The sequence below is a fragment of the Pleurodeles waltl genome, chromosome 3_1 (assembly GCF_031143425.1).
Source record: "Pleurodeles waltl isolate 20211129_DDA chromosome 3_1, aPleWal1.hap1.20221129, whole genome shotgun sequence".
Classification (NCBI taxonomy): Eukaryota; Metazoa; Chordata; class Amphibia; order Caudata; family Salamandridae; genus Pleurodeles; species Pleurodeles waltl.
Window position 1 is genome coordinate 1,172,736,003 of NC_090440.1, and position 26,999 is coordinate 1,172,763,001.

At 48.8% G+C, this 26,999-nt stretch overlaps 1 protein-coding gene across 8 annotated transcripts in view; it reads right to left on the reverse strand.

Moving 5' to 3' along the window:
* The window catches only part of APLP2 (amyloid beta precursor like protein 2), a 438,018-nt gene that overhangs the window by 81,116 nt on the left and 329,903 nt on the right, over positions 1–26,999 (reverse strand). For all 8 annotated transcript variants that reach the window (XM_069224475.1, XM_069224476.1, XM_069224474.1 and 5 more), the window contains 3 exons: positions 19,365–19,439; positions 12,804–12,962; positions 11,633–11,761 (listed from right to left, as the gene is read on the reverse strand). In XM_069224475.1, the coding sequence (XP_069080576.1) occupies positions 11,633–11,761; positions 12,804–12,962; positions 19,365–19,439 (363 nt within the window). The remainder of the gene's footprint in view (positions 1–11,632; positions 11,762–12,803; positions 12,963–19,364; positions 19,440–26,999) is intronic.

Genomic DNA, 26,999 nt, shown 5'->3' on the forward strand with positions numbered 1-26,999 from the left:
GTGCCACCCTCCCCTCAGGGAGGAGGCAGAAAGAGGGTGTAGCCACCCTCCAGGACAGTAGCCATTGGCTACTGCCCTCCTGACTTAAACACACCCCTAAATCTAGTATTTAGGGGCACCCCAGAACCCAGGAAATCAGATTCCTGCAACCTACAACAAGAAGAAGGACTGCTGACCTGAAAGCCCTGCAGAGACGACGGAGAAGACAACTGATTTGGCCCCAGCCCTACCGGCCTGTCTCCAGACTCAAAGAACCTGCACAGCGACGCATCCGACAGGGACCAGAGACCTCTGAAACCTCAGAGGACTGCCCTGAACCCGAAGGACCAAGAAACTCCTGTGAACAGCGGCACAGTTCAAAAACCGCAACAACTTTGCAACTTTCTTGCAACTTTCAAAGACTTCACTCTTCCTGCTGGAAGCGTGAGACTTCACACTCTGCACCCGACGCCCCCGGCTCGAGCTCCAGAGAACCAACACTACAGGGAGGACTCCCAGGCAACTGCGACCTCGTGAGTAACCTGAGACAACCCCCCTGGACCCCCACAGTGACGCATGCAGAGAGGATCCAGAGGCTCCCCCTGACCGCGACTGCCTGGAACAAAGAACCTGACGCCTGGACCAAGCACTGCACCCACAGCCCCCAGGACCAGAAGGAACCGAACTCCAGTGCAGGAGTGACCATCAGGCAGCCCTCTGCCTAGCCCAGTCGGTGGCTGGCCGGAGAAGCCCCCTTGTGCCCTGCCTGCACCACTAGAGTGACCCCCGGGTCCCTCCATTGATTCCAATTGAAAACCCGACGCCTGCTTTGCACACTGCACCTGGCAGCCCTGTGCCGCTGAGGGTGTGTTTTGTGTGCCTACTTGTGTCCCCCCCCAGTGCTCTACAAATCCCCCTGGTCTGCACTCCGAAGACACAGGTCTTCGGAGGGCCGACCTACCTGTTGGCAGACTGGAACCGGAGCACCCCTGTTCTTCATAGGTGCCTATGTGTTTTGGGCCCTCCTTTGACATCTGCACCTGACCGGCCCTGTGTTGCTGGTGTGGTGACTTTGGGGTTGCCTTGAACCCCCAACGGTGGGCTGCCTATGCCCAGGAACTTGAACTTGTAAGTGCCTTACTTACCTGAAAAACTAACTAATACTTACCTCCCCCAGGAACTGTTGATTTTGCACTGTGTCCACATTTACAATAGCTTATTGCCATTTTAACTAAAACTGTGTATGTTACTGCTCTAACTCAAAGTTCTTACTTGCCTGTGTGGAGTACCTTGCATGTTATGAATTTACTTCAAATCTTGAATCTTGTGGTTCTAAAATAAATTAAGAAAATACATTTTTCTATATAAAAACTATTGGCCTGGAGTTAAGTCTTTGAGTGTGTGTTCCTCATTTATTGCCTGTGTGTGTACAACAAATGCTTAACACTACCCTCTGATAAGCCTACTGCTCGACCACACTACCACAAAATAGCGCATTCGAATTATCTAATTTTGCCACTATCTTACCTCTAAGGGGAACCCTTGGACTCTGTGCACACTATCTCTCACTTTGAGATAGTATATACAGAGCCAGCTTCCTACAACGTCATTTCCTGCTCCTGCCTCCCATCTGTCCTCTCCTCCCCCCTCCCTACATAATGGTGGCCGGGCGCGACTAAGGCAAGTCCGTCTGCACCCATCCGTGACCAGCGCCAGGACCCCTGGTCCTGCCACCTCTACACATCAGCAGCACTCATCGCACTCAACCCAGGATGCAACAACTGCAAGCAAGCATCACCAGCTAACACCCAAGGTCCCTTCAGCTGCTTCTGCTGCTGCCAAACTTACACCACCACCAAGACCTTGGACCCAGCACAACCCACCCGCAACAACTCTCTGACCCCGAGAACTCTGAAGAGCATTCTCCTCAAAATGCGCTCCCTCCATAAACACGTTACCGAAATCTGGGACTTTAGGAGGCTGGCCTGGTTTTTAGTGGGTACCTAAGGTACTTACACCTTATACCAGGTCCAGTTATTCCTTATTAGTGAAATGTAGGCAGTGTTCTAGCAGCTTTGGCTGTCTAGAGGTCGCTGTAGCAGAGTAGCTTAGGCTGAACTAGGAGACATGCAAAGCTCCTGCAATACCACTATAGTTACACAGTACTTATACAAAATAAAAGACAATACTCAGTGTTAACAAAAATAAAGGTACTTTATTTTAGTGACACAAGGCCAAAAATATCTTGGAGACAATACTACTTCTGGAGTTAAGTATTATACACAATATATACACTAGTAACCAAAATCAGTAAAGTAAACAGTCATAGAATAGTGCGAACAGTAGAAAATACAATAGATTGCAATGGGCCTAGGGGCAACACAAACCATATACTAAATTAGTGGAATGCGAATCAAAAACTCCTTCCTAGGCAAGTGTAGTGTGTAGATGGGCACTGGGAGTGTACGAAAACACCAAAGGTAAGTAAAGTACTCCAGCCCAGAGCCCAGGGACGCAGGAGTAAAGTACAGCACATTTCCTCAGGACACACTACAAGTCGTGATAAGAGATTTTGCAAGAACCAAGCAAGAATGCAAGCAATAAATAATGGATTCGTGGACCTGAAGACCTGTGGAGAGAGGAGACCAAGTTCAGAAGCTGAAGAAGAGTCCAGGAAGGACAAGAGCCCCTGCCAACCTAGAAGATGGTGCAAAAGTGGATTCTTGGCTAAGAAGAAATGTACAGAAGTGCACCAAAGAAGATGGCTGCGGGTTCCTGCTTGGTGCAGGTGATGTCCCACGTCGAGTTGTTGGATGCAGGCTGTTGCATCGCTGGATTCCGCCAACAAGTCTTGGTTCAAGCAAGTACACGGTTTGCGTCAAAAAGGAGCTGCCTGGACCCAGGAGGGACCTGGGGGTCTCACCTCGGACTGAGGAGACAGAGTGGGCTCTCAGCACTTCAGAGAGCCCTCAGAAGACCAGGAAGCGCCCACGGGAGTCCCAGAACACGGGTACAAAGAAGATGCAAAGTGCGGTCATCGCAGCACTACACTGGAAGGTCCCACGCTGCCGGAGAACAACTCAGGGAGCTGTGCGTCGCAGGATGGAGTGCTGGGGACCTTGGCTACGCTGTGCATGAAGGATTCTTGGAAGAAGTGCACACAAGCCCAAGGAGCTGCAGAAGATGCGGTGCATAGGGGTACTGTGGCAGCACAGGGATGCAAGCTCTTACCTCCACCAAATTATGACAGCTGGACCTCCGGACAGTCGGAGTCACTTCGGTCCACCACCTGTGTTCCAGGGAGCATGCTCGTCGTCAGGAGAGGAGTCCCCAGAGTACCAGTTGTCGTTGCAGAAAGGTGTCTGCAGGGAAGTGACTCAGTCACTCCACTGGAGAGTCCTTCGGTTCAGGAGGGGTCTCTGACGTCACCTGCTGGCACTGGCCACTCAGAGTCCTCCAGAGGGTCCCCACACCTTGGAATCCAAGATAGCCAACGCCAGGAACACTATGGAGGAGCTCTGGGCACTACCCCTGGGGTGGTGATGGACAGGGGAGCGGGCACTTTCACCCACCGTCATCAGACCCCAACACCAACCATCACATAGAAACTGGACAAGAACAACCAATGATCATCTCACCGCCGCCCTTGCCATCACCGCCCCCACCATCGCACACAACGACGACCCAAGCACTGCAGCACGCACCTTCCACAAATGGATCGCCGACTGCATCAACACCATGGCCCCCCTCAAACAGAACAACAGCACCCACACAAAGAAAGCCAGCTGGTTCATCCCCGAACTCCGAGAATCTAGACGCACTTGTCGCCGCCTCGAGAAAATTTGGAGAAACACCAAATCCACAGAAGCCCATAGCAACAGCCAACTCGCCACGTTTATAGACCACACCATCCTCGACATCTCCGAATCCGGATTCAGGAAAAACCATAGCACCAAAACAGCCCTCCTGGCCACAACAGACGACATCTGCTCCCTGCGGGACAAGGGAGAGACCGCAGCACTCATCCTACTAGACCGCTCAGCGGCTTTCAACACGCTCTCCCATCACACCCTGATAAGAAGACTCCATGAAGCCAGCATCAGAGACAAGACCCTCGACTGGATCCAATCCCTCCTCTCTGGCAGAACTTGAACTATTCCTCGCAGACCCCACACCCACCACCTGCGGAGTGCCCCTGGGGTCCTCCCTCCGCCCCACGTTGTTTAACGTCTACATGGCCACGCTAGCCACCCTCGTCAGAAGCTACGGAATAAACATCTCCTACGCCGATGTAGGAAAATGCCTCAGTTGACATGGTCACCCCTCACTTTTTGCTTAGTGTTGATGCCAGCTTTGATTGGAAGTGTGCTGGGACCTTGCTAACCAGGCCCCAGCACCAGTGTTCTTCCCTAAAACTGTACCTTTGTTTCCACAATTGGCACAGCCCTGGCACACAGTTAAGTCCCTTGTAAAAGGTACCCCTGGTACCAAGGGCCCTGTGGCCAGGGAAGGTCCCTAGGGGGTAGCAGTAAGTATTATGCCACCCTCAGGGACCCCTCACTCAGTGCATGCACACTGCTTTGCAGCTTGTGTGCTGGCTGGTGGGGAGAAAAGGCAAAGTCAACATGGCACTCCCCTCAGAGTACCATGCCTACAAACCACTGCCTGTGGCATAGGTAAGTCACCCCTCTAGCAGGCCTTACAGCCCTAAGGCAGGGTGCACTATACCACAGATGAGGACATAGGTGCATGAGCACTATGCCCCTACAGTGTCTAAGTCCATTCTTAGACATTGTACGTGCACAGTAGCCATACTGAGTATATGGTCTGGGAGTTTGTCATTACAAACTCCACAGCACCATAATGGCTACACTGAATACTGGGAAGTTTGGTATCAAACGTCTCAGCACAATAAACCCACACTGATGCCAGTGTTGGATTTATTGAGAAATGCACACAGAGGGAATCTTAGAGATGCCCCCTGTATGTTAGCCCAACTGCTAGTGCAAGGCTGACCGGTCTGTGCCAGCTTGCCACTTCTAGATGAGTTTCTGACCACATGGAGGGAGTGCCTTTGTGTACTATGTGGTCGGAAACAAAGCCTGTCCTGGGTGGAGGTGCTTCACACCTCACCCTGCAGAAACTAGAACACCTGGCAGTGAGCCTCAAAGGCTCAAGCCTGATGTTACAATGCCCTAGGCACTCCAGCTAGTGGAGATGCCTGCCCCCCACACGAGCCCCCATTTTTGGTGGCAAGTCCGGAGTGATAGTGAGAAAAACAAGGAGGAGTCACCCCCACAGCCAGGTCCACCCCTAAGGTGACCAGAGATGAAGTAACCCACTCCTTGAGAAATCCTCCATCTTGCTTTGGAGAATTAGGACCAATAAGGATATTGATGTGCTCCCCTCCCCAGAGGAAGTGGGCACAAGGAGGGTGTAGCCACCCTCAGGGACAGTAGCCATTGGCTACGGCCCTCTAACCCTAACACACCCCTAAATTTAGTATTTAGGGGCGACACTGAACCCAGCTCTTCAGATTCCAGATGACCTCACAAGAAGGACTGCTGAGCTGAAAACCCAGCAGAGAAGAAAAGGAAAAGCGGCACGTTCTACAGGGCCAGCGACCCCTGAAAAGCCTCCAGGTGACTGCCTGCATCACCGAGAACCAAGAACTCCTGTGCGCAGCAGCTCTGTCCAACCAGAAGAAAAGACATCCATCTTTAAAGGGACTCCCACCTCACTCCAGAAGCGTGAGTCCCCACTACTCTGCACCAGACTCCCCTTGTCCAGAGGAACCAACTATCCAGAGAGGACCCCCAGGCGCCTCCGATGACGTGTCCACCCTGGGCTGACCTCTCTGCACCCCCATGACGGCGCCTGCAGAGGGAATCCCAAGGACCCCCCTGACCCGACTGCCCGGGGCAAAGATATCAGATGCCTGGAGAAGCGGTGCACCCGCAGCCCCCAGGCCTGTGAGAAATCGACCACCGGTGCAGCAATGACCAGCAGGTGGCCCTCACCCTTGCCCAGTCGGTGGCTTGACCAAGAGGCCCTCCTGTGCCCTGCCTGCAGCACCTAGGTGACCCCCCGGATCCCTCCATAGAGTTCTATTGAGAACCCGAGGCCCTGTTTTCACACTGCACCCGGCCTCCCCCGTGCTGTTAAGGGTGTGGTTTTTGTGCCTACTTTGGTCCCCTCCAATACTCCTCCAAACTCCCCTGGTCTGCCCTCTAACAATGCAGGTACTTACCTGCAACCAGACTGGAACCAGAGTACCCCCTGTCTCCATTGGCGCCCATGTTATTTTGGCTACTGTTTGACCTCTGCACCTGACCGGCCTTGTGTTGCTGGTGCTGGGTATTTGGGGTTGCCTTGAACCCCCAACGGTGGACTACCTATACCCCGGAGATTGAACTTGTAAGTGTGGTACTTACCTCTGAAACTGTACTGTACTTACCTCCCCTAGGAACTGTTGAAAATTGCAGTGTTCACTTTTAAAATAGCTTTTTGCCTTTTTAATGAAAACTGTGTACAATATTGAATCTATTCAAAGTCTCAACTATTAGTATGCAAAGTACCTTTCATTTAATGCACTTACCTGCTAAATGAATCTTGTGGTTCTAAAAATAAATTAACAAAAGAATATTTTTATATTTAAAAACCTATTGGCCTGGAGTTAAGTCACTTAGTGTGTGTTTTCACTTTTTGCTTGTGTGTGTACACAAAAGCTTAACAATACCCTCTGATAAGCCTAACTACTCGACCACACTACCACAAATAGAGCATTAGTATTATCTATTATTGCCTCCGTCAAGCCTCTTGGGAAAACCCCTGGACTCTATCCACATTATATCTCATTTTGATACAGTATATACAGAGCCAGCCTCCTACAGCTGACAACACCCAACTCATCCTCTCCCTCTCCAACGAAACCGACAAAGCCAGAAACAACTTCCACGAAGGCATGGAATCAGTCGCCAACTGATTGAGAAACAGCTGCCGTCAACTCAACACAAACAAGACAGAAGTACTCATCATGGGCCCTCGCGTGGAACGACTCCGGGTGGCCACCCACCCTCAGAAACCCGCCCTCCCCCTCCAGCCAAGCCCGCAACCTCAGAATCATCCTGGACTCCAACCGCAGCATGAACCATCAAATCAACTCAGTCACCTCCACCTGCATCCTCTGCCTCCTACGCAAGGAGTGGATCCCCCTCCAACATAGAAAGACTGTCACACACGCCCTCATCACCAGCAGACTGGACTACGGCAATGCACTCTACGCCGGAATCAACAAAAAACTCACCTGCAAACTACAAAACATCCAGAATGCCGCCACCAGACTGGTCCTCGACCTACCGCAACACTGCCACATCTCGCAACACCTGCGTACTCTGCACTGGCTTCCCACAGAGAAAAGAATCACCTTCAAGGATCCTCACTCACGCACACAAAGCCCCCCACAACACCGGATCAGCCTACTTGAACTAGCGACTCAACTTCCACGTACCCCACAGAGCAGTACACTCAGCCAAGCTCTCTCTCGCAGAAGTATCCCGCATCAGGAAAACCAGAACAGGAGGACGCTCCTTCTCCTACCTCACAGCCGCCTCCTGGAACGCCCTTCCTCTCCACATCAGACAAACCACCTACCTCCTCAGCTGCACGAAGGAACTGAAGACATGGCTTTTTTAAGAATCACCTCATCGGTAAACACTACGCTACAGTCCCCCCACCCCCTCCAGAGCCTTGAGAACCTAACGGGTGAGTAGTTGTGCCTTACAAGCCCTGATTGATTGATTGAGCTAGCTGGATATTATCAAGGAAGTCTACAGTTGCTACTTTCTTGAGTGTAGTGTATGCCCTGCGGGTAACAAGAACGGATCTTTGGCTTTATAGTAGCATGTCTGCAGGCTCTCAACTATCGATCTTCCAATCCCGGCCTTAGAAACAGGCTGGCATGTGTGGGGTCTTGCAGAGACTTATGGAAGGCCTTGGTCCTGTAGTATTACATAACAGCATGTTTAAATCTAGCGCTCTATCTGCTACAGAGTCTGGCTGACGGAAAAAGACTGTCATCTCTATCATTCATTTGAGGTTGGAAAGGGAAAACCATTTGGGGAGGAACTTTAGGTTGGTTCCAAGAACGATCTTGCAACCTTCCCCTTTGGACCAGAATTAAGGGTTCTTTAAGTATGAAAGGTGCAACTCACTAATGAGGGAGGGAGGTTACTGCTAAAAAGAAAGCTACTTTCCATGACAGGGATAGCAAGGGACAAGAATGCAAGAGATCAAATTGGACCCATGACCCTGGTAAGGACCACAAAGAGGTTTTATGAAGGGCCAGGGAGGGCTCTGGGAGGGATGACCTTTTTGAGGTCCTCCATGAAGGCTTTGATGACTGGGATGCGAATAAAGGAGAAGTGTTCCCTGATTTGAATGTATGCAACCACGGCAACTACATGTAACCTTATATAAAAGTGTAGACAAGGCCTGACTTTTGTAGGTGAAGACGATATCAAATGATGTCCTGGACACCAGGATGTAATAGGAGATGCAACAGTGGATGAACCTTTTCCTTCTGGCAGCATCACAGGCCGCATTGTAGGTATCTGAAATTCATGCAGACCCATCAAGCATAGGTAAGCAAATTCTAAGACCTCAGGCATCAGATTTCTAGCTTGATCTTCCTCAGTCTGAGTGTCTGACCTGGCCTTTGTTCCGTGTGAGGTCTGTCCTGTAGAGGAGGTTCTCATGGGGCTGATGGACGTACGGAGAAGTGTTGAGTACCAGGGCTGTCTGGATCATGTGTGGTCCACTAGGATAAGTGTTAGAGATGTCTGTTCCATTTTCTGTACCATATACAGAAGCAGTAGGAGATACAGCACAGAACCCTGACCAATCAATCCATAGTTCATTGCTGATGACTGCAGGTTTGGGTAGGTGTGTCTCAATGGTCTTGAATGGGGATGCAGCGTCTTTCGCCTTCCCTTCTTACAACGACTTGTGTATTTTAAATCCTTTATCTCCACCGGACTTCCCTTTAAGGGCTCTATGGGATTCTCTTTCATGGGTTTTGCCTGCAGACAGCGAGCGTTTCAACACCGAGGCCCCCTTTTTGATTTTGTGAGTCGGATTTTTTTGACTCAAGAGATTTAGAATAGGCCAGAGGTTCTCTTACCTCCTTGCGGCTCTTCTTCGGTGCCTTCTCTACTATATGCGCAATCTCCCAATTGCCTTTTGAAGTCTCACCTTTGGTGCTCTCTGCAATGTTTTTGTCCTCGTTGATGGAAAGTCCCGGATCGCTTAAGGGTGGTGGTGATTTATCCCCTGTAGTGTATGGAGCAGCATTCGTTGTTTATATCTCACCCTAAGCGTTTTGGCTGCAAAAATACTGCACAGGCAAGACAGTCCTCACTCCTCTTATCGACAGGAAGGCAAAGATTGCAGACCAGATGTTTGTCTACCTGGGTGTACTTATGGTGACAATTTTTACAAAATTGAAACAGAGTGCTTTCCATCACGTCACTTGTGGAGCCCCATTTCGGGCATTCTCGGTGATCCTTTGGTGGAAAAAAACAGAAACTCCTCGTACTCACTTCATGTGTTCTTCAATGGTTTTTTTTCTTTAAATATCTCCTACTCTTCTGAATTTCTTCCTGATTTTCTCAGTTTCCTCGTTAAGCTGGAGACATCTCCACGAAAAACATCCGGACCCAACCACTAGATGGCGGAATAATGCACAGAAAATCTTCAAGCTGCAAAACCAAGGTTAGCCCGAGAGAGCAGTCCTTTTTTTGGGGGGGGGAGATGAGGAAGTAAAGAGTGCAGTAATCTTTGCCCCTAAAGTGATTAGACACTCATTCTGTGGAGGTGTGCATCGCCTGTGGCAGGAGCCCATGGGTCACGTCCACTGCAATCTTAGGCGTGGCTTGCTTGTCAGTTTAACTGCATGCCACAGTTTATCATTTTTCATTCAAAAATCGTTCTTATTTTAGTTAATTGCAAATAAGCTTGTGCTGGTCACTGCCAACATTTGTTACAATGTCCCTGGTGAGTAAATGTCCCATTTCAAATGGTATAATTTACTGCAATAAGTTTACTGTCTTCTGGTCCCCAAAGTCCCACCAATACCAGAATGTGAAGTGGTACCCTTTAATGTGCCCACATGCACAGACTCAATTGCACACAGAGTGGATCAGAGAATGGTGTTCAAAGATAACAGAGACATGGTGCAAAATACACAGAATACACGGAGAACAGCAGCTTCCTGCCCAATGGGGTGCTCCCCCTTAACCTTGCTGGCAGGCAGTACCGCTTGACCTCCGTGATCGGGCACTGAATACCTGCTATTAGATGGGCAACCGGTTCCCAGGAAAAAGTACTGACTGATTGCCAGCTCTCTAGCATCGCAATCTCCTCTCACTGACTGAGCCTGACATGATTAGAAGGCTGATGGACAAAGGCAACTGGGGAGCATTTTGTCAGTGACAAGGCAACTCAATTCAGCATCCTTTGCAGTTCCATCTCCTGGTCTTGCTCTGACATGCACATTGAATGGCAATTGAGGGTGGCAGCTCAAAACAACATCCGCTTCTCAATCGACAAACAGTTCAATGTCGGACCCAGGTTGTATCAAAGGTCCCGAGCAAAGAGTAGGCCATCAGCTTAGATGAGTTGAGAGTGTTGGTTGGCTTGAGACCTTAATAAGCCAGCTACTAGCTTAGTGAATTAGTCCTTGCTGACTTGATCTTCATATACACTGCACCTATCAACATCATAGCTAGCTGCTCACTGAGCACAGAATGATCTAGATGACTCAAGGAGCATTCATAATCATGCTTTGGATCTCCTACGTAACACCACATTAGCAACTATTTGCAGCTCTGTGTGGGTTTTCACAATCAAGTTCAAAGCAGTTATATTTTAAGATTCGGGGCAAACTGCTGATCAAATTATATATATTCACAGCCTCGACACATCTCACATGAGTTAACACGCTCAGATTAACACACCACAGAAAAGGTGCTCTATGCACATTAAGTTCATCAATAATATTCAGAACTTTGAGCATCTGTGTAGTGCAGTTATCAATCCCAACATATGGACGTGTGTCTAACAGCTTTCAGACTTTTCTTTGTAATATATAAATGTTTCTATGGAAGTCTTAACATAAAAAACGCATTACAACAAATACTAACGATTCTCTAACAGCCTGCTCCTCAGCTAAGCTGATAATTGCACTGAATGACTTATGTGGATCTCTATAGTTTCAGTCATTCTAATGCACATCCATAATCTGTTTTGGATCATAAATACCTTAGAAGTAGTTCTAGCTATTATATTTCAAAATAAATTGGGTTTGGAAAGTGTTTCTTCAAAAATGCTTTGGTCTGTTAACAAAATTGAACACTAATATCAAAATCTATACACTACTGGCTGTGCATAAATACTGAAGTGACAACAAATACTGCGACTTAGAACTACTTTACATCCCACGCACCAGTAGGCATTGCTTGGGAGGACAGGAACACATTTGTGAACAGTGCACAAATCCACATTTTTAAAGCACTTTTTCAGAGAAGCAGCCCATAACCAGCCAATACTACTCAAGATGTTACTGAATACTTCTGTAAAGCAATGCATTAAGTACCTGAGATTTCATCTGTGCAGCTTTTTCTGGGTCTACAGCAAGGACATGTTGGTAATGGCGGACGGTGTGGAGGCGGTCTTTATATTCAACACGCACATATCGCTTCAGTGCTTGCAAGATGCGATGAGGCTGGAGAGGGAGAAAAAATCTGCATCACCAAAGCAAAAAAGCTAACTAGCATTTAAAGATTGGGAATAAACTTGAAATTTCTTGAAGAATTATACAATCACCTAACTCGATTAAGAAACCATACAATAAGCTACCAGAAAGGTTGACAGTATACAGGACATGTATTCTAGCGGTAAAGAGGCATTTTTGTAACTAGAAGAACTGTGTCATAATTCTACCTGATCCGAATGACCACATTTGTGTAATTATAGGCAAACTGATGTGGAATGAGCAACCAGTTCTCATAGTTGAAAACGGTGGTGCAGTTAAAAATAAGCTAAAAACCAGCATAAAGTGTTGTTTCGTCTACTTCAGCCTAGCCTGCCTTTACTCAATATGACACATTTAAACCATAGCAAGCATACCTAAATACAATATCAACTTACCACTTTGAGTTCAGTCCATGAGCATCCCAGACCGTAAAGGGTACAAGACTCTCAAAGCAATTCTGACCATACAAATTGTGGGACTATGCAATCTAAATGGACTTAACATAACACAGCAACAATCCAAAACATTATATGCTTTCTACAAACCAAAAGTGGAAACTGAAGTCCATTCTGATCTAGTCCCAATCCAAAACTTCAGTGTAGCACTCTAGTCAGACTTTCACCCAAGTGTGTTGTAAAAGATGTAGATGTAGATGCAGGTTTAACGATCTCCAAAATCAATCTCGACACTTTATGGAATCACTGGAGAGGATTATTGTTATTTTATAAGACTCAGCATCAGCATTAGTCTGTCAACATGTAAAAATAATAAAAGCAGACACGATTTTATATCTCATGGATGTTACATTGTGAATGGTTTTATATCTTTAAACTGTATGTTATATTAATTTATTTTTGTTTGTGGAACTGTGTTTTATGATGTATACTGATCGAAAAAACGTCTACTACTACTAAAAACAGAGAGGCCGTATCACTCCACCAATTATTTGTACAACATACTGCATGGTACTTAGAATAGCGCTGCCTTATAGAACAAGCTACAACTGCTTTACCCGTGGAGGATCCGACTGCAGTGCAGCCCGGTAATTCTCCAATGCAATGCTACGGCGGTCATTCAGCATTGCCTCCACACGAGCCAAGTGAGTCTCCACTAGTTGTTGCTTCTCACTTGCTGCTTCCTTCTCCAGGGATTCCACCCTAGCCTGGAAATGCTGGAAAGACAAAGAATCGTCATGTCACTCAACTGGCCTCAATTATTAGTATCTCAAAAAGGAACCTCGTATGCTTTTAATAGATTGCTGTAAATAGACCCCTTCTCACACCCAGCTTGGCTACCCTGCGACACACCCATCCTCAGTGACATCAGCTAGCCCGGCTCAATATCCCCTTTACACCTTTTATCTCTTATCCGCAATCCACAAATGGGGAACCTTTCTCTTATTTGCCCTAATGCATCATTTATCAGGAAACACGTTCAGCACTTAATAATAAAGAAGGGTCCGCCACAGGATAAGCAGGGGAGAGTAACAGTTCATTCTTCTCTCCTCTCTAACACAATGGAATTTTCATGCAACATCTTGACAGACCTTCCAAGATTAGCTCCAAGCTGGAAAGAATTGGCTCAAATACTAGGACTAAACAAATAGGGGTTGTCAAGCGGGCATCCAAATTCCATAATCATTCCTGACAGATCCTACGACCAGTGCAACTTAGCCAGGCATGGTAAAAGGGCAAAGTGAGACCAAGCCAGATCACCACACTAGCGGCCTGCCCCTGGATGCCATAGCAAAGAACGCTGCTGACCCTCCGGTTCAGAAGCCTTGGGATAGCACTTCCTTAAACCCAGAAATCTTACATACCAGAATTCCCAGCTATTTGCACAATTTTTTGTTTTAATCTGTTTATTGGATTTTCACTTTACAGTACAAGACTAAAGCAGTTAACAAGTATGATAATTCACAATTACAGGCGTAATATCACATAATCGACAGTGGGTTCTGCAATGAACAAAAGACAGACTTCAGAGTTGGACAAAAGAACTGAAGAGGAGCCATCAATGAGGCTTGAAAGATAAGTACGTCTAAACAAGAGTCCCAGATTGTTCAACACGACTCAACGCTGCTCTGCAAGAAATTATAGGAGATCTGCACATTGACCCACACTAAGGGGCTGATAAGTCCGACATTATAAATGAAGCAAGTTTTGTTTTTTTCCTCAACAATACATGTGCAACAATGAAACAATCAAGGAAAAAAATACGACCAAACAATACATCATACGAGTAAGGATCCGGCCCATTTCCCACACACCAGCATATAAACACCGGAATTTTCATGTTTTCCACCCTTGTTTGTACAATATCGGGCACCCAGAGGAATGAACCTGCGAGAGAAGTCAATCAGTCATCAATGTCCAAAGGCAAAAGGACCATGTTGGTGAGTGCATTATCTATCCCTAAGGTAACGCTGCATTACCGTCAGCATCATGGTGAGTACTAGTCTAAAGCTTAGTCAGAAAGGTATCCCAGTAAGTAGCAAGGGGGGTATTTTCGTAGTCCAAGGTTATCTTTTCCCAGCTGTTTGCATACCGGGAAGCGAGAGGTGCATACATCCTTACTGCACTCATCTTTTCAAGACACATGCACTGCAAAATCGACAAAGTATATTGCAAGAGTTGGGATAATGGAAATAGACTCCAAGAGCATTGATAGTGGATTTAAGGACGTTTAAGGGAACATACAATGCCACACAGTCTATTTGTAACTACTCTTTTAAGCAGGCCTCCCGCTTCAGCCATAATGATAAATCTGGCTTGACCACCAGATCTTTTATGATTAAATGATCAACAGAAAAAAAGCTTGTTGAAGCACAAGAAGTGATTTGGCTCTGCCCATCCGTTGATTTCTCAGAGTACAGCATTTAATTGGGCAGAATGTGTGCTTCCACTGATGGAGTGCTTGTATTGCACTTTCTTGTTTTTGCCTTGTGAGACAGCTAATGCTCAATACAGCAGGACTGAGCTGGCTATGGCGACAAGGAAATGATCAAGGTAATAGGCCTGAGTGGTTCACTGGGAAAACGTTACGTCAGGCTCCATCAGTCAGCTTTGAGAAACTCGCAGCACGGTGAACTAATGGCACACAGAGCAAACTGGGGGATGGGGGCGTTATTGCAACACAGGTAAGGGGAGGGAAGAGACAAAACAGGCAAGAAGAGGGAAGAGGCAGCACAGGCAAGGGGAGGGTGGGAGGGGTAGGCAAGACAGGCAAGGGGAGGGTGGGAGGGGGGAGGCAAGACAGACAATGTGAGGGTGGGAGGGGGGAGGCAACACAGACAACGGGAGGGTGGGAGGGGGGAGGCAACACAGACAACGGGAGGGTGGGAGGGGGGAGGCAACACAGACAAAAGGAGGGGGGAGGCAACACAGACAACGGGAGGGTGGGAGGGGGGAGGCAACACAGACAACGGGAGGGTGGGAGGGGGGAGGCAACACAGACAACGGGAGGGTGGGAGGCAACACAGACAACGGGTGGGGGGAGGCAACACAGACAACGGGAGGGTGGGATGGGGAGGCAACACAGACAACGGGAGGGTGGGAGGGGGGAGGCAACACAGACAACGGGAGGGTGGGAGGGGGGAGGCAACACAGACAACGGGAGGGTGGGAGGCAACACAGACAACGGGAGGGGGGAGGCAACACAGACAACGTGAGGGTGGGAGGGGGGAGGCAACACAGACAACGTGAGGGTGGGAGGGGGGAGGCAACACAGACAACAGGAGGGGGGAGGCAACACAGACAACGGGAGGGTGGGAGGGGGGAGGCAACACAGACAACGGGAGGGTGGGAGGGGGGAGGCAACACAGACAACGTGAGGGTGGGAGGGGGGAGGCAACACAGACAACGTGAGGGTGGGAGGGGGGAGGCAACACAGACAACAGGAGGGGGGAGGCAACACAGACAACGGGAGGGGGGAGGCAACACAGACAACGGGAGGGAGGGAGGGGGGAGGCAACACAGACAACAGGAGGGTGGGAGGGGGGAGGCAACACAGACAACGGGAGGGTGGGAGGGGGGAGGCAACACAGACAACGGGAGGGTGGGAGGGGGAGGCAACACAGACAACGGGAGGGTGGGAGGGGGAGGCAACACAGACAACGGGAGGGTGGGAGGGGGAGGCAACACAGACAACGGGAGGGTGGGAGGGGGAGGCAACACAGACAACGGGAGGGTGGGAGGGGGAGGCAACACAGACAACGGGAGGGTGGGAGGGGGAGGCAACACAGACAACGGGAGGGTGGGAGGGGGAGGCAACACAGACAACGGGAGGGTGGGAGGGGGAGGCAACACAGACAACGGGAGGGTGGGAGGGGGGAGGCAACACAGACAACGGGAGGGTGGGAGGGGGGAGGCAACACAGACAACGGGAGGGTGGGAGGGGGGAGGCAACACAGACAACGGGAGGGTGGGAGGGGGGAGGCAACACAGACAACGGGAGGGTGGGAGGGGGGAGGCAACACAGACAACGGGAGGGTGGGAGGGGGAGGCAACACAGACAACGGGAGGGTGGGAAGGGGAGGCAACACAGACATTAGGAGGCAACACAGACAACGGGAGGGTGGGAGGGGGAGGCAACACAGACATTAGGAGGCAACACAGACAACGGGAGGGTGGGAGGGGGGAGGCAACACAGACATTAGGAGGCTACACAGACAACGGGAGGGTGGGAGGGGGAGGCAACACAGACATTAGAAGGCAACACAGACAACGGGAGGGTGGGAAGGATGGAGGCAACACAGACAACGGGAGGGTGGGAGGGGGAAGGCAACAGACAACGGTAGGGGGGAGGCAACACAGACACAGGCACAGACAACGGGAGGGGGGAGGCAACACAGACACAGACAACGGGAGGGGGAAGGCAACACAGACAGACAACGGGAGGGGGGAGGCAACACAGACACAGACAACGGGAGGCAACACAGACACAGACAACGGGAGGGGGGAGGCAACACAGACACAGACAACGGGAGGGGGAGGTAACACAGACAACGGGAGGGGGAGGTAACACAGACAACGGGAGGGTGGGAGGCAACACAGACAACGGGAGGGTGGGAGGCAACACAGACAACGGGAGGGTGGGAGGCAACACAGACAACGGGAGGGTGGGAGGGGGGAGGCAACACAGACAACGGGAGGGTGGAGGAAACACAGACAACGGGAGGGTGGAGGAAACACATACAACGGGAGGGTGGAGGCAACACAGACAACGGGAGGGTGGGAGGGGGAGGCAACACAGACAACGGGAGGGTGGGAGGCAACACAGACAACGGGAGGGTGGAGGCAACACAGACAACGGGAGGGGGGAGGCAACACAGACAACGGGAGGGGGGAGGCAACACAGACAACGGGAGGGGGGGAGGCAACACAGACAACGGGAGGGTGGGAGGGGGGAGGCAACACAGACAACGGGAGGGTGGGAGGCAACACAGACAACGGGAGGGTGGGAGGCAACACAGACAACGGGAGGGTGGAGGCAACACAGACAACGGGAGGGTGGAGGCAACACATACAACGGGAGGGTGGAGGCAACACAGACAACGGGAGGGTGGGAGGGGGAGGCAACACAGACAACGGGAGGGTGGGAGGCAACACAGACAACGGGAGGGTGGGAGGCAACACAGACAACGGGAGGGTGGAGGCAACACAGACAACGGGAGGGTGGAGGCAACACAGACAACGGGAGGGTGGGAGGGGGGAGGCAACACAGACAACGGGAGGGTGGGAGGGGGAGGCAACACAGAAAACGGGAGGGTGGGAGGGGGAGGCAACACAGAAAACGGGAGGGGGGGAGGCAACACAGAAAACGGGAGGGTGGGAGGGGGAGGCAACACAGAAAACGGGAGGGTGGGAGGGGGAGGCAACACAGACAACGGGAGGGTGGGAGGGGGAGGCAACACAGACAACGGGAGGGTGGGAGGGGGGGAGGCAACACAGACAACGGGAGGGAAGAGGCAACACAGACAGACAACGGGAGGGTGGGAGGGAAGAAGCAACACAGACAGACAACGGGAGGGTGGGAGGGAAGAGACAACACAGACAGACAACGGGAGGGTGGGAGGCAACACAGACAACGGGAGGGTGGGAGGCAACACAGACAACGGGAGGGTGGGAGGCAACACAGACAACGGGAGGGTGGGAGGCAACACAGACAACGGGAGGGTGGGAGGGGGGAGGCAACACAGACAACGGGAGGGTGGGAGGGGGAGGCAACACAGACAACGGGAGGGTGGGAGGGGGAGGCAACACAGACAACGGGAGGGTGGGAGGCAACACAGACAGACAACAGGAGGGTGGGAGGGAAGAGGCAACACAGACAGACAACGGGAGGGTGGGAGGGAAGAGACAACACAGACAACGGGAGGGTGGGAGGGGGGAAGCAACACAGACAACGGGAGGGTGGGAGGGGGGAAGGCAACACAGACAACGGGAGGGTGGGAGGGGGAAGGCAACACAGACAACGGGAGGGTGGGAGGGGGAAGGCAACACAGACAACGGGAGGGTGGGAGGGGGAAGGCAACACAGACAACGGGAGGGTGGGAGGGGGAAGGCAACACAGACAACGGGAGGGTGGGAGGGGGAAGGCAACACAGACAACGGGAGGGTGGGAGGGGGAAGGCAACACAGACAACGGGAGGCTGGGAGGGGGAAGGCAACACAGACAACGGGAGGGTGGGAGGGGGAAGGCAACACAGGCAACGGGCGGGTGGGAGGGGGAAGGCAACACAGGCAACTCGGGAAGAGGCAACGCAGGCAACGGGAGGGTGGGTGGGAAGAGGCAACGCAGGCAACGGGAGGGTGGGCGGGAAGAGGCAACGCAGGCAACGGGAGGGTGGGCGGGAAGAGGCAACGCAGGCAACTGGAGGGTGGGCGGGAAGAGGCAACGCAGGCAACGGGAGGGTGGGCGGGAAGAGGCTAGGCAGGCAACGGGAGGGTGGGCGGGAAGAGGCAAGGCAGGCAACGGGAGGGTGGGCGGGAAGAGGCAAAGCAGGAAATGGGAGGGTGGGCGGGAAGAGGCAACGCAGGCAACGGGAGGGAAGAGAAAACATGCAGCGGGAGGGTGAGGATTCAGCAGGAAAGAGACAAAATGGTAAACTGGAGGGTGAGAGACAGCAGGGAAGAAGCAACAGAGACAATGGAGGGTACAGATGGGAGGGAAGATGCAATACTGTTGAGAAGGCAGTTAATGGGCGGGAAGAATCAACAAAAAAGAAAGGAAGATATTAAAAAATAAAAATAGTATTTCAATCACAGCAACAGCAGTGAAAGGACCTTAATCAAGATGAAGCAGTCAGTGGTTAGTCCAGTCACAAGGCATTGTCCATCCAATTAGGAGTCAGAAAATAAGAGTGAAAATGAAGCCAAGGAATGGGCAAGCAATGGACCAGTTCCACGCCCCTTACTGAAAAACAATCTCTTGCACTGTAACAGGTGAGACCTAAATAGTGCAAAACCAGATCTGTAGCCATGTTACTATGAAGGAACAAAGACCGGTTCGGTTGTAGGACTGTTTCAACAATTGCTGTGCACTACATACCAGAGTTATACAATACAATTACCTGAATAAGGGTCTGCCTTTCAACCTTTGGCAAGTTCTTGGCCTGGTGTTCTGCTTCTTCCCACTCCTTTTTCACCTTAAAGAAAAACAAAGCTTTAGCATAGCTTTCACAATAAAAGTGCACCCAACTTGTTGTTTTTCTTGTACAAATAGCACCTCAGCAGGGCTACAACCAAAAATGGTCTGCAAATGGTCATGCAGATTAGTCACTATTGAATGGTTCAAGCTCCATGACGGCTTCCACTGAAACTTATGTCTACACCTAACAACGTGTAACCTGCTGTGATTGTCAATAGTTCGGTTAACTGATCTGATCTTCAGATTATAATATTTCAATCCACCTGCCTAATACTCTGGGTAGGTGAGGGGAGAAGGTAATAATAACATGGCTTGAAGGGCTGTCACAAGGACACAGCTGCAAGTACAAGATGTACTCCTGAACTGCTTATTGTTACACACCAAGAAATACGCTATATTAGTCACGAAACATAGCAATTAACATGCACTTTTAGTCAAGGGGCCTGCTATTAAAATCGAGGCACCCATTGGATACTATATGTATGCTGGTGACCTATGCAAAACCGGGTTTGTGTTAATTTGTCTGTTGAGACACCTAGAAAACCGAGTTGAAGTTGTGGCTCCCACGGGTAACCAAACTCTCTCTCTGAGCAAATTGAGAGTTGGAAACAGGCTAGATAACACTATTAAGCCTTTGTTAAAAAATATTTAATTTTACAGAAGAGATGCGCCTGGATAAAACATCAGTTGTGGATCAAATTCTGTTACAAAATATCTTTTGCCAAGAATATTATTTTGAGTGGTTTTGCTGACAGCTCCCTACGCCAGTTTGTTTTTGATTTTTGGGGGGTATAGGATGTATAGGCATTTATATAACATCACGATACGGTAATCATTTTTTTTTTTTATTCGATATAGCAATGAGTGACATCATATGATATTACATCCATCATCAATCGTCCTTCAACCTCAAGTCCCCATGCAGGTCCACTCCGGAACACACATATCTGTTGCTACTTACGCAATTAACATGTAAGAACAGTGCTCCTCTACCTATCTCCAGCATTAAGGTGACAACCCACCCAAACATCCCAACCCGTGGGGATTACACCACATACCCAGCATAGATCAGGATGGAGGTGTATCCAGGGGGGTCCAATAAGTCAGTTAGCATTGCAGTCCAGGCTTCCAAATTGTCTATCAACTTGTCATCCATTCAGCCACATCCTTCTTCCAGTCAGCATGTTTGGGGGCAGTCAGGGACAACCAATGAATAACTATCCTAAACTTAGCTGGTGAAAGCCCCAATAGTAGGAATCACATACTTAACTTCCTATTCTTCTTGAGGAGAACCTGTCCCCGTAGGCATTGTCCCATATCCCGGGGGTATCCCAATCTGTGGCCACGTTCAAGAAGGCAAGCACCCCAACCCAATATCTGTCTAGGCTGGGGCAATCCCAGATCCCATGAATGAAATCCGCCTGGATATGGTTACATCTAGAGCTGGCGGTTGACCAATGTGGGTAAATGTTATGTAACGTGGACGGGGTCAGGTATTCGTGATGAATAACGTTAGTTGATGTGGGCAAATTTATCTAAGTGGTCCCACGTTTCCAGGAGCTTTCACCTACAATCTGTCCATTCTGTAAGGTTCTTGTGTCATTCCAATAGGCTGTGCTCAAGACTGCCCAGTCTCCGCTCCATGATTTTCAATGACCGGGAAAGCTGCTGCCGCACCCCAAATATTGTTTTCATACATTCCTCAAGTAGGACCACCTTCATAGCGTCCCACTCAATGGCACACGTAGAAGCAGTACCCCAGTTATCTGTAAAGTAGTGGTCCACTACCTCCTTCACCGTCTTGTTAAATACTGGGTCATTCAAGGCCTCACCTGCATCCTTCACAAGGGCACCCTCGGGCCTCTTAAGACATTTTAAGGGTGACCAACAATGAGGAGTGATCAGATTTATAACATGCTATAGGAGAAGCCGCCTTTACACAGTGGAGCAATGCACCCGACAAGAGACAATAATCCAAATGACTACACATACCCGTGGCAGACACAGAACAGAAATATGCCTTAATATTAGGATTTCTCACTCTCTACAATTCCAGTTCTCCCAAATCCGCAGTGACCTCCCACAGGGCACTCAACACTGGTTTGAATCTTGTGTCAATAGTTGGTGTGGGAACATTTATTTAAGCGGTCCCACGTTTCCAGGAGCTGCGCGCGACTTCCTTTCAGCACTACCTTGGTTTTCATTCTGTACCATCCTTGCAGTATTCAACACCATCTCTTTGGTCCTGGAAGGGATCATGGGAAGCTGACACACAGTGGGAATCCTCCAAAGTTCTATCAGGACAGACTAGAATCTTCCCGGTCTGTCGGGAGTCTGAGCTCCGACCACAGTCCACACTGGGCTTCTGTCTCGTGCTGCTCCAGGGGGGTCTCAGAGCCACCCAACCTGTTTCTGGTGCGTTGTTTGCTCAGTTCATGGCCCAAAGAATCAAGCCAGTCGTTAGCTTCCTCAGGGGTAACAAAAAAGAGGAACATGTTGAACATGCAACTTCGCCAGAAACATTAAACTGCAGCTATTATTGCGGTACCAGAGTCAGTTTTTGGTCGGCATATATTCTTTCTATCTTTCTAGTGTAATCTGGGAAAATCATAATATTTTTGTTTGTGAATTGGAGGGGGAGAGGGTCGGGGGTACACTTCGGTACTGGGACTAATGTGCGATGTGCTTGCTCAATTTAGAAAAGCTTGGAAAGCCCACAAATTAAAGGTTGCTCCTCCTGAAACAACAGTCCATATCTTCCAGTCGATCATCCAAGCGAGTCGTTAGTCTTAGCAGCCCAGAAACCATTTTACAGAGCATAGCCACCTCCTACTGGAGCTTGGTGACATGTCCCTCGGATTCTGTGAAACTCTCAGAGATTTTGATGCAGTCTGCGCAAAGCAGGCCCATCTCCAGGGCCTGATTGTTACCATCAGGAGCTCTCAAGCCCACCGAAGTTCCATCAGCAGTTCCGCCATCATAGGCGGTAGAGGATTCCAGGGTGGAGGCTGCTTGGGCTGCTCACATGCTGCACTATCCTGCAGGAGGAGGAGAACATAGTTATCAATTTTATTGGCCTGCACTGGCTTGTGGGGCTTATCTTTCTCCATGATGCCAACTCAGGTAACAGGAAGCAGGAATCAATAGGTATGGTCCCCATGAGGAACAACAAGATGTCAGTCAGGTGCCCCTCAAAGGAACAAACCCCCACAGTCCCAACGCACAATTTCGGCTCCAACTGCCGTGCCTGCGTGGACCAGCTCCCGCAACAGGGCACCCACCTGCTGTATCTGTGGGCTGCAGGCTCCTCAATACAGCAGGTGGGTTTTGTCCCCAGGGAACGCAGTCGAGCAGTTGCAAAACGAGAGCACCCACCTCCCCCAGTTAAAATAATTTTTAAAAAATTCAGTAGCCACTAGAAGTGTACAGTGGGGGTCCCAAATACACTCCTAACAGGTTCAGGGCCCACAGTACTGTGTGCTCTCCAGCCAAGAAACCCAACAATGGGATGTAAATGATGGAGTTGATGGCCCCAGTCACATACCAAAGTTCCAATGTGCAATCCCAAAGGGGCCCAAGCACTTCTTACTAGTGCGAATGCACAGTATGCCCACGTTCTCGCCCCTACCATCGCTTTGAGTCCACACAGGGGGATGAGGACCAACAGCACGAGGCAGGGACGAATAACCAAGGGTCGCCTGAATCACACCTTCGTTCAGGCCAAGCACAGCCTTGCGGCCCTCCGCATACAGACCAAACAGGGATGACCTCAACGAACCCCGAGGCGCCTCCGCACATCAGTTTTTGCTGGAGTGGGTCGAGGTCCCGGCAGTCTGCACGGCTGTACCTCTCTAAGGCCGCCGAGCGACGGCCACCAATGAAGCGGCTTCCACTCGCCAACGTCAGGTGCGATGTCAATCCAATGCTGCAGTAGCGGCAGCACTCCACAACCGTCAGCGGCTGCAGGTCTCTGTGGATCGGTCGAGCCTGTCGCACAAGTCTGATTTCCTTCACCCTTGTTGCCCAAACAAAGCCCGCCACCGTCACAGCAGGCCCGGACTCAGCAGCAGCCCGACGCCCAGTGATCACCACAACAGGCAGATTTTTGCACCAATCTGCAGGTGGGGGTGAGAACTGCGTGGTGCCCATCTTGGGGGGCAATTACACAGTGATTAAGAACGGATTGTGATGAGGCTGGCTAGGTGCTCTGGGGAAATGCTACCAGGCAGCCATCTTGCCAGGCCACGCCCCCTTGTTTCTGATTTTTAATATATCAACTGGAATAAACACGAAGTACAGCAACTGAAGTATCAAGTATCAGTAACATCTAAGTAACATGTTCAGTTAGCCAGATGTGGTTCTGTGACACAGGTAGCCTATTATCAATAAGATAGGCAAATATAGCAAAAGCAAGCACTTTTCACTAACAGTAGCAAGGGAAATAGACACTGTCACTGTGAGCATGAACAACAAATATCTGAAATAAACGTGTACATTTGTTACCATACTCACATAAAGTTGGGAACGCAAAGTAAACTTCACAGGGATCTTCTGGAGTGTGAGTAGCGCCAGCTGCCTCCAAAGTCCTCCGGGTTAACTCCTACTTGTTCAGTTAGGCTAAGGGCGAATTGATCTCTCTCTTTGTAAAAGAGCTGGACAAGTCTGGCTTAACAGTAGGTTTAAGAACCAACTGGCATAGGATATCCTTCAAGAAGTGTTTTTTATTTATGTTAACGCATGGAACATTTGTTTGGAATTACTGAATGAGTATTATTTTCAGTTCAACTACAGCACTCATTTCATAGAAATACATTTAAAGTGACTTTACAAAGCTCTATCAACGCTTTTATGCCTTTTTATACCACCTTTTGCCATATTGGATTCTTAAGTCTACATTTGTAATTCTGCAATCCACCCTGCCCAAACAATACGCACGGACCCAAGGCAATCAAGTCCTCACCCAAACCATTCTGTTGACCTCCTCCAGAATTTCACAGCCATCAAACAACGACATCAAAAAGATGTAACTCATTTACCCATATGATTGACAAGTCCAACATCCTAGATACCACCCTTATAAACATCTCATGCAATGTAGTCAAATGGAGTTTGATCCCACTGTCACTAGACATCCTCAGCAACATTGTGAAATTGTTCTAGGCCACTGCACACAAGGTGAAACATGTCTTAGTATCTCAAAACTACAACTGTATTACAACACCTGAAGACACCAGTGATCTTGAGATGTTTCCCAAGCCCTGCACTACTGTCATCCAATCATCTCTTGAAATCTCATTTACCACTCATGAACTAACACAAATGACACTTATCATGACTAAGCATGTAATGCTTGTAACTGAGGGACGATCTATGCCACATTCGGAAGGAACAATCAACTCGTTGGAACACCTAGCAACATCTTCAAATTACACTTCAACTGAAGAGGTCAAGATTTATAATCATTCAGCAACATTCCATGTTTCCCACCTCCAACACACTCGGCTGCATTGGTTTTTCATGACATTTAGGTAGCACCTAGTTGTAGGTAGGAAGAAACCCAACAACGTTGAGATTCCATTTAGTGTGGATTGTAGGTGCCAAGATTTGTCCGGCATAGAAAACAGTCCTTCTACTGATGGTAAAGTCTTTTTTTTCCCTCTGTTTCCAGCACCCAACTATTTGATGATTTGCGTGAAGAGAGAGAAAAAAAAGATTTGATTCCACTGATGAACAGACCTTGGTGTTAAAGATGTTCTATGTTTGTGATCATAACATGATGAAGTCTGCTCATCTTCAGTCTTGACCAGCCTATCCTAGAGATGGGAGGACAGATGACCACAGATCTTTTGAAGGTCAGCTGCTATATTCGCCTCATATTTGGAAAAGGCGCCAGAAGGTGACTTTAGGCCAGACTGAAGCACTTTAGGCCAGATGTAACAAAAAAGGCATTTGCGATTCGGAAATAGCGATTTTTAAGAAATCGCTATTTCTGATACGCAAAATGCAATGTATCATATTTGCGATTCGGTAATAGCGATTTCTTAAAAATTGCAAATGCTATTACCGAATCGCAAATTGCGATACAGACACCATTTGCACCTTTGGGCCTGTAGGCCCATATTTGCGAATTTTTTGCATTTCCCAAATTGCGAATTCCTAACTGAATTCGCAATTTAGGAAATGCAAAACCCCAGGGTGCTGGGGGCCTAAGGCCCCCTCAAGCTGCACCCCAAAAAAATATTTCAGGACATGTAAGGCGCACACATGCCAAAGGGACATGTGTGCGTTACATGTCAATTTTAAAAATGCATTTTTAATGTTTTTTTTTTTTCATTTGCACATGATTACCACCAAGTTCAACTTGGTGGTAATAGCGATTCCTTAATGCCCAATTCGCATTAAGGAATTGCTTGTTACATGTGGTTTAGAAATTGCAAATAAGGATTCCTTATTTGCGATTTCTTATTTAGAGAATCGCAATTTGCGATTCTCTAAATAGGCTCGCAAATTTAAGGAATCGCTATTTTAGCGATTCCTTAAATTTGCGTTGCAAATGCCTTTTCATAAAAACCGAAAGGCATTTTTGCATTTGCAAACGGCAATTCGCACCTTTTGCGAATGCAAAAAGGCTTGATACATCTGGCCCTTTGTTTTTATTTGGGTCTTAATTTCACAAAAATACAAGAAATGGGTGACATGGGCAGAAGGGAATAGAGGAATGCAAACCTGCAGCAGACATCAAGCCAGCCTGATAAAGCTATACAAATATCTGACACAGAAACCGCATACTAAACTTATCTTTGTCGACCCATATGTTTACCATTATCAAGTCCTTAATAGGATGATACTTCTGTTTTTTCCCTTCTTTTTGACAGAAAATAAGGGAAGAAATATCCCCTGCTTTATGTTCATCAGGATATTCACCTCTTGTGCTATCAGTCTAGGTGTGAGGTTTTCAAAACTGTTTATTTTTAGATGTCGTCACCGACAGCACATGCAGACTCTTGTGAGAGATACTGTATACAACAAGGGCCTTGCAGTCCACCCATAGCTTAACATTAGTTGGCTTCAATGTCATTCTTACTTGCTGCCTTCTAATTGGTCAGTGTTTGCTCACTTTATTTCCTCTTTTTTCAGATGGAGCATGCAGATTGCTTCAGTTTAATTGGTCTCCTTGTGTCTATTGTGCTGTAATTTAGGTACTAGTTTTATTTTCCTTCATCCCTGTTGTCCTTGTTGAACCTCTTTCATTTGTAGCTATGTTTTACAATGTTGCATGCACTTCAAAGAAGCCCTTTTCTCCTTTGAAATGGATGTTTATTGTGACAAAAGATGCAATCTGTTTTTGCTGTACAACAAATGTTATCTGCTTCCAAATATATTTCACTAAGACATGGAGATGGGCAGCATAGTCAATAGGGGTCTCCTTTGAGACTATTACCTCTGCCATTGCCTTTTGTTCATGCTGTACAGCATGTGCATTGCAGACTTTGGCTATGATCAGTACCCATGCTGTATAGCGGAATGGCTGCTGTGCAGCATGGCTAAAAATAAATAT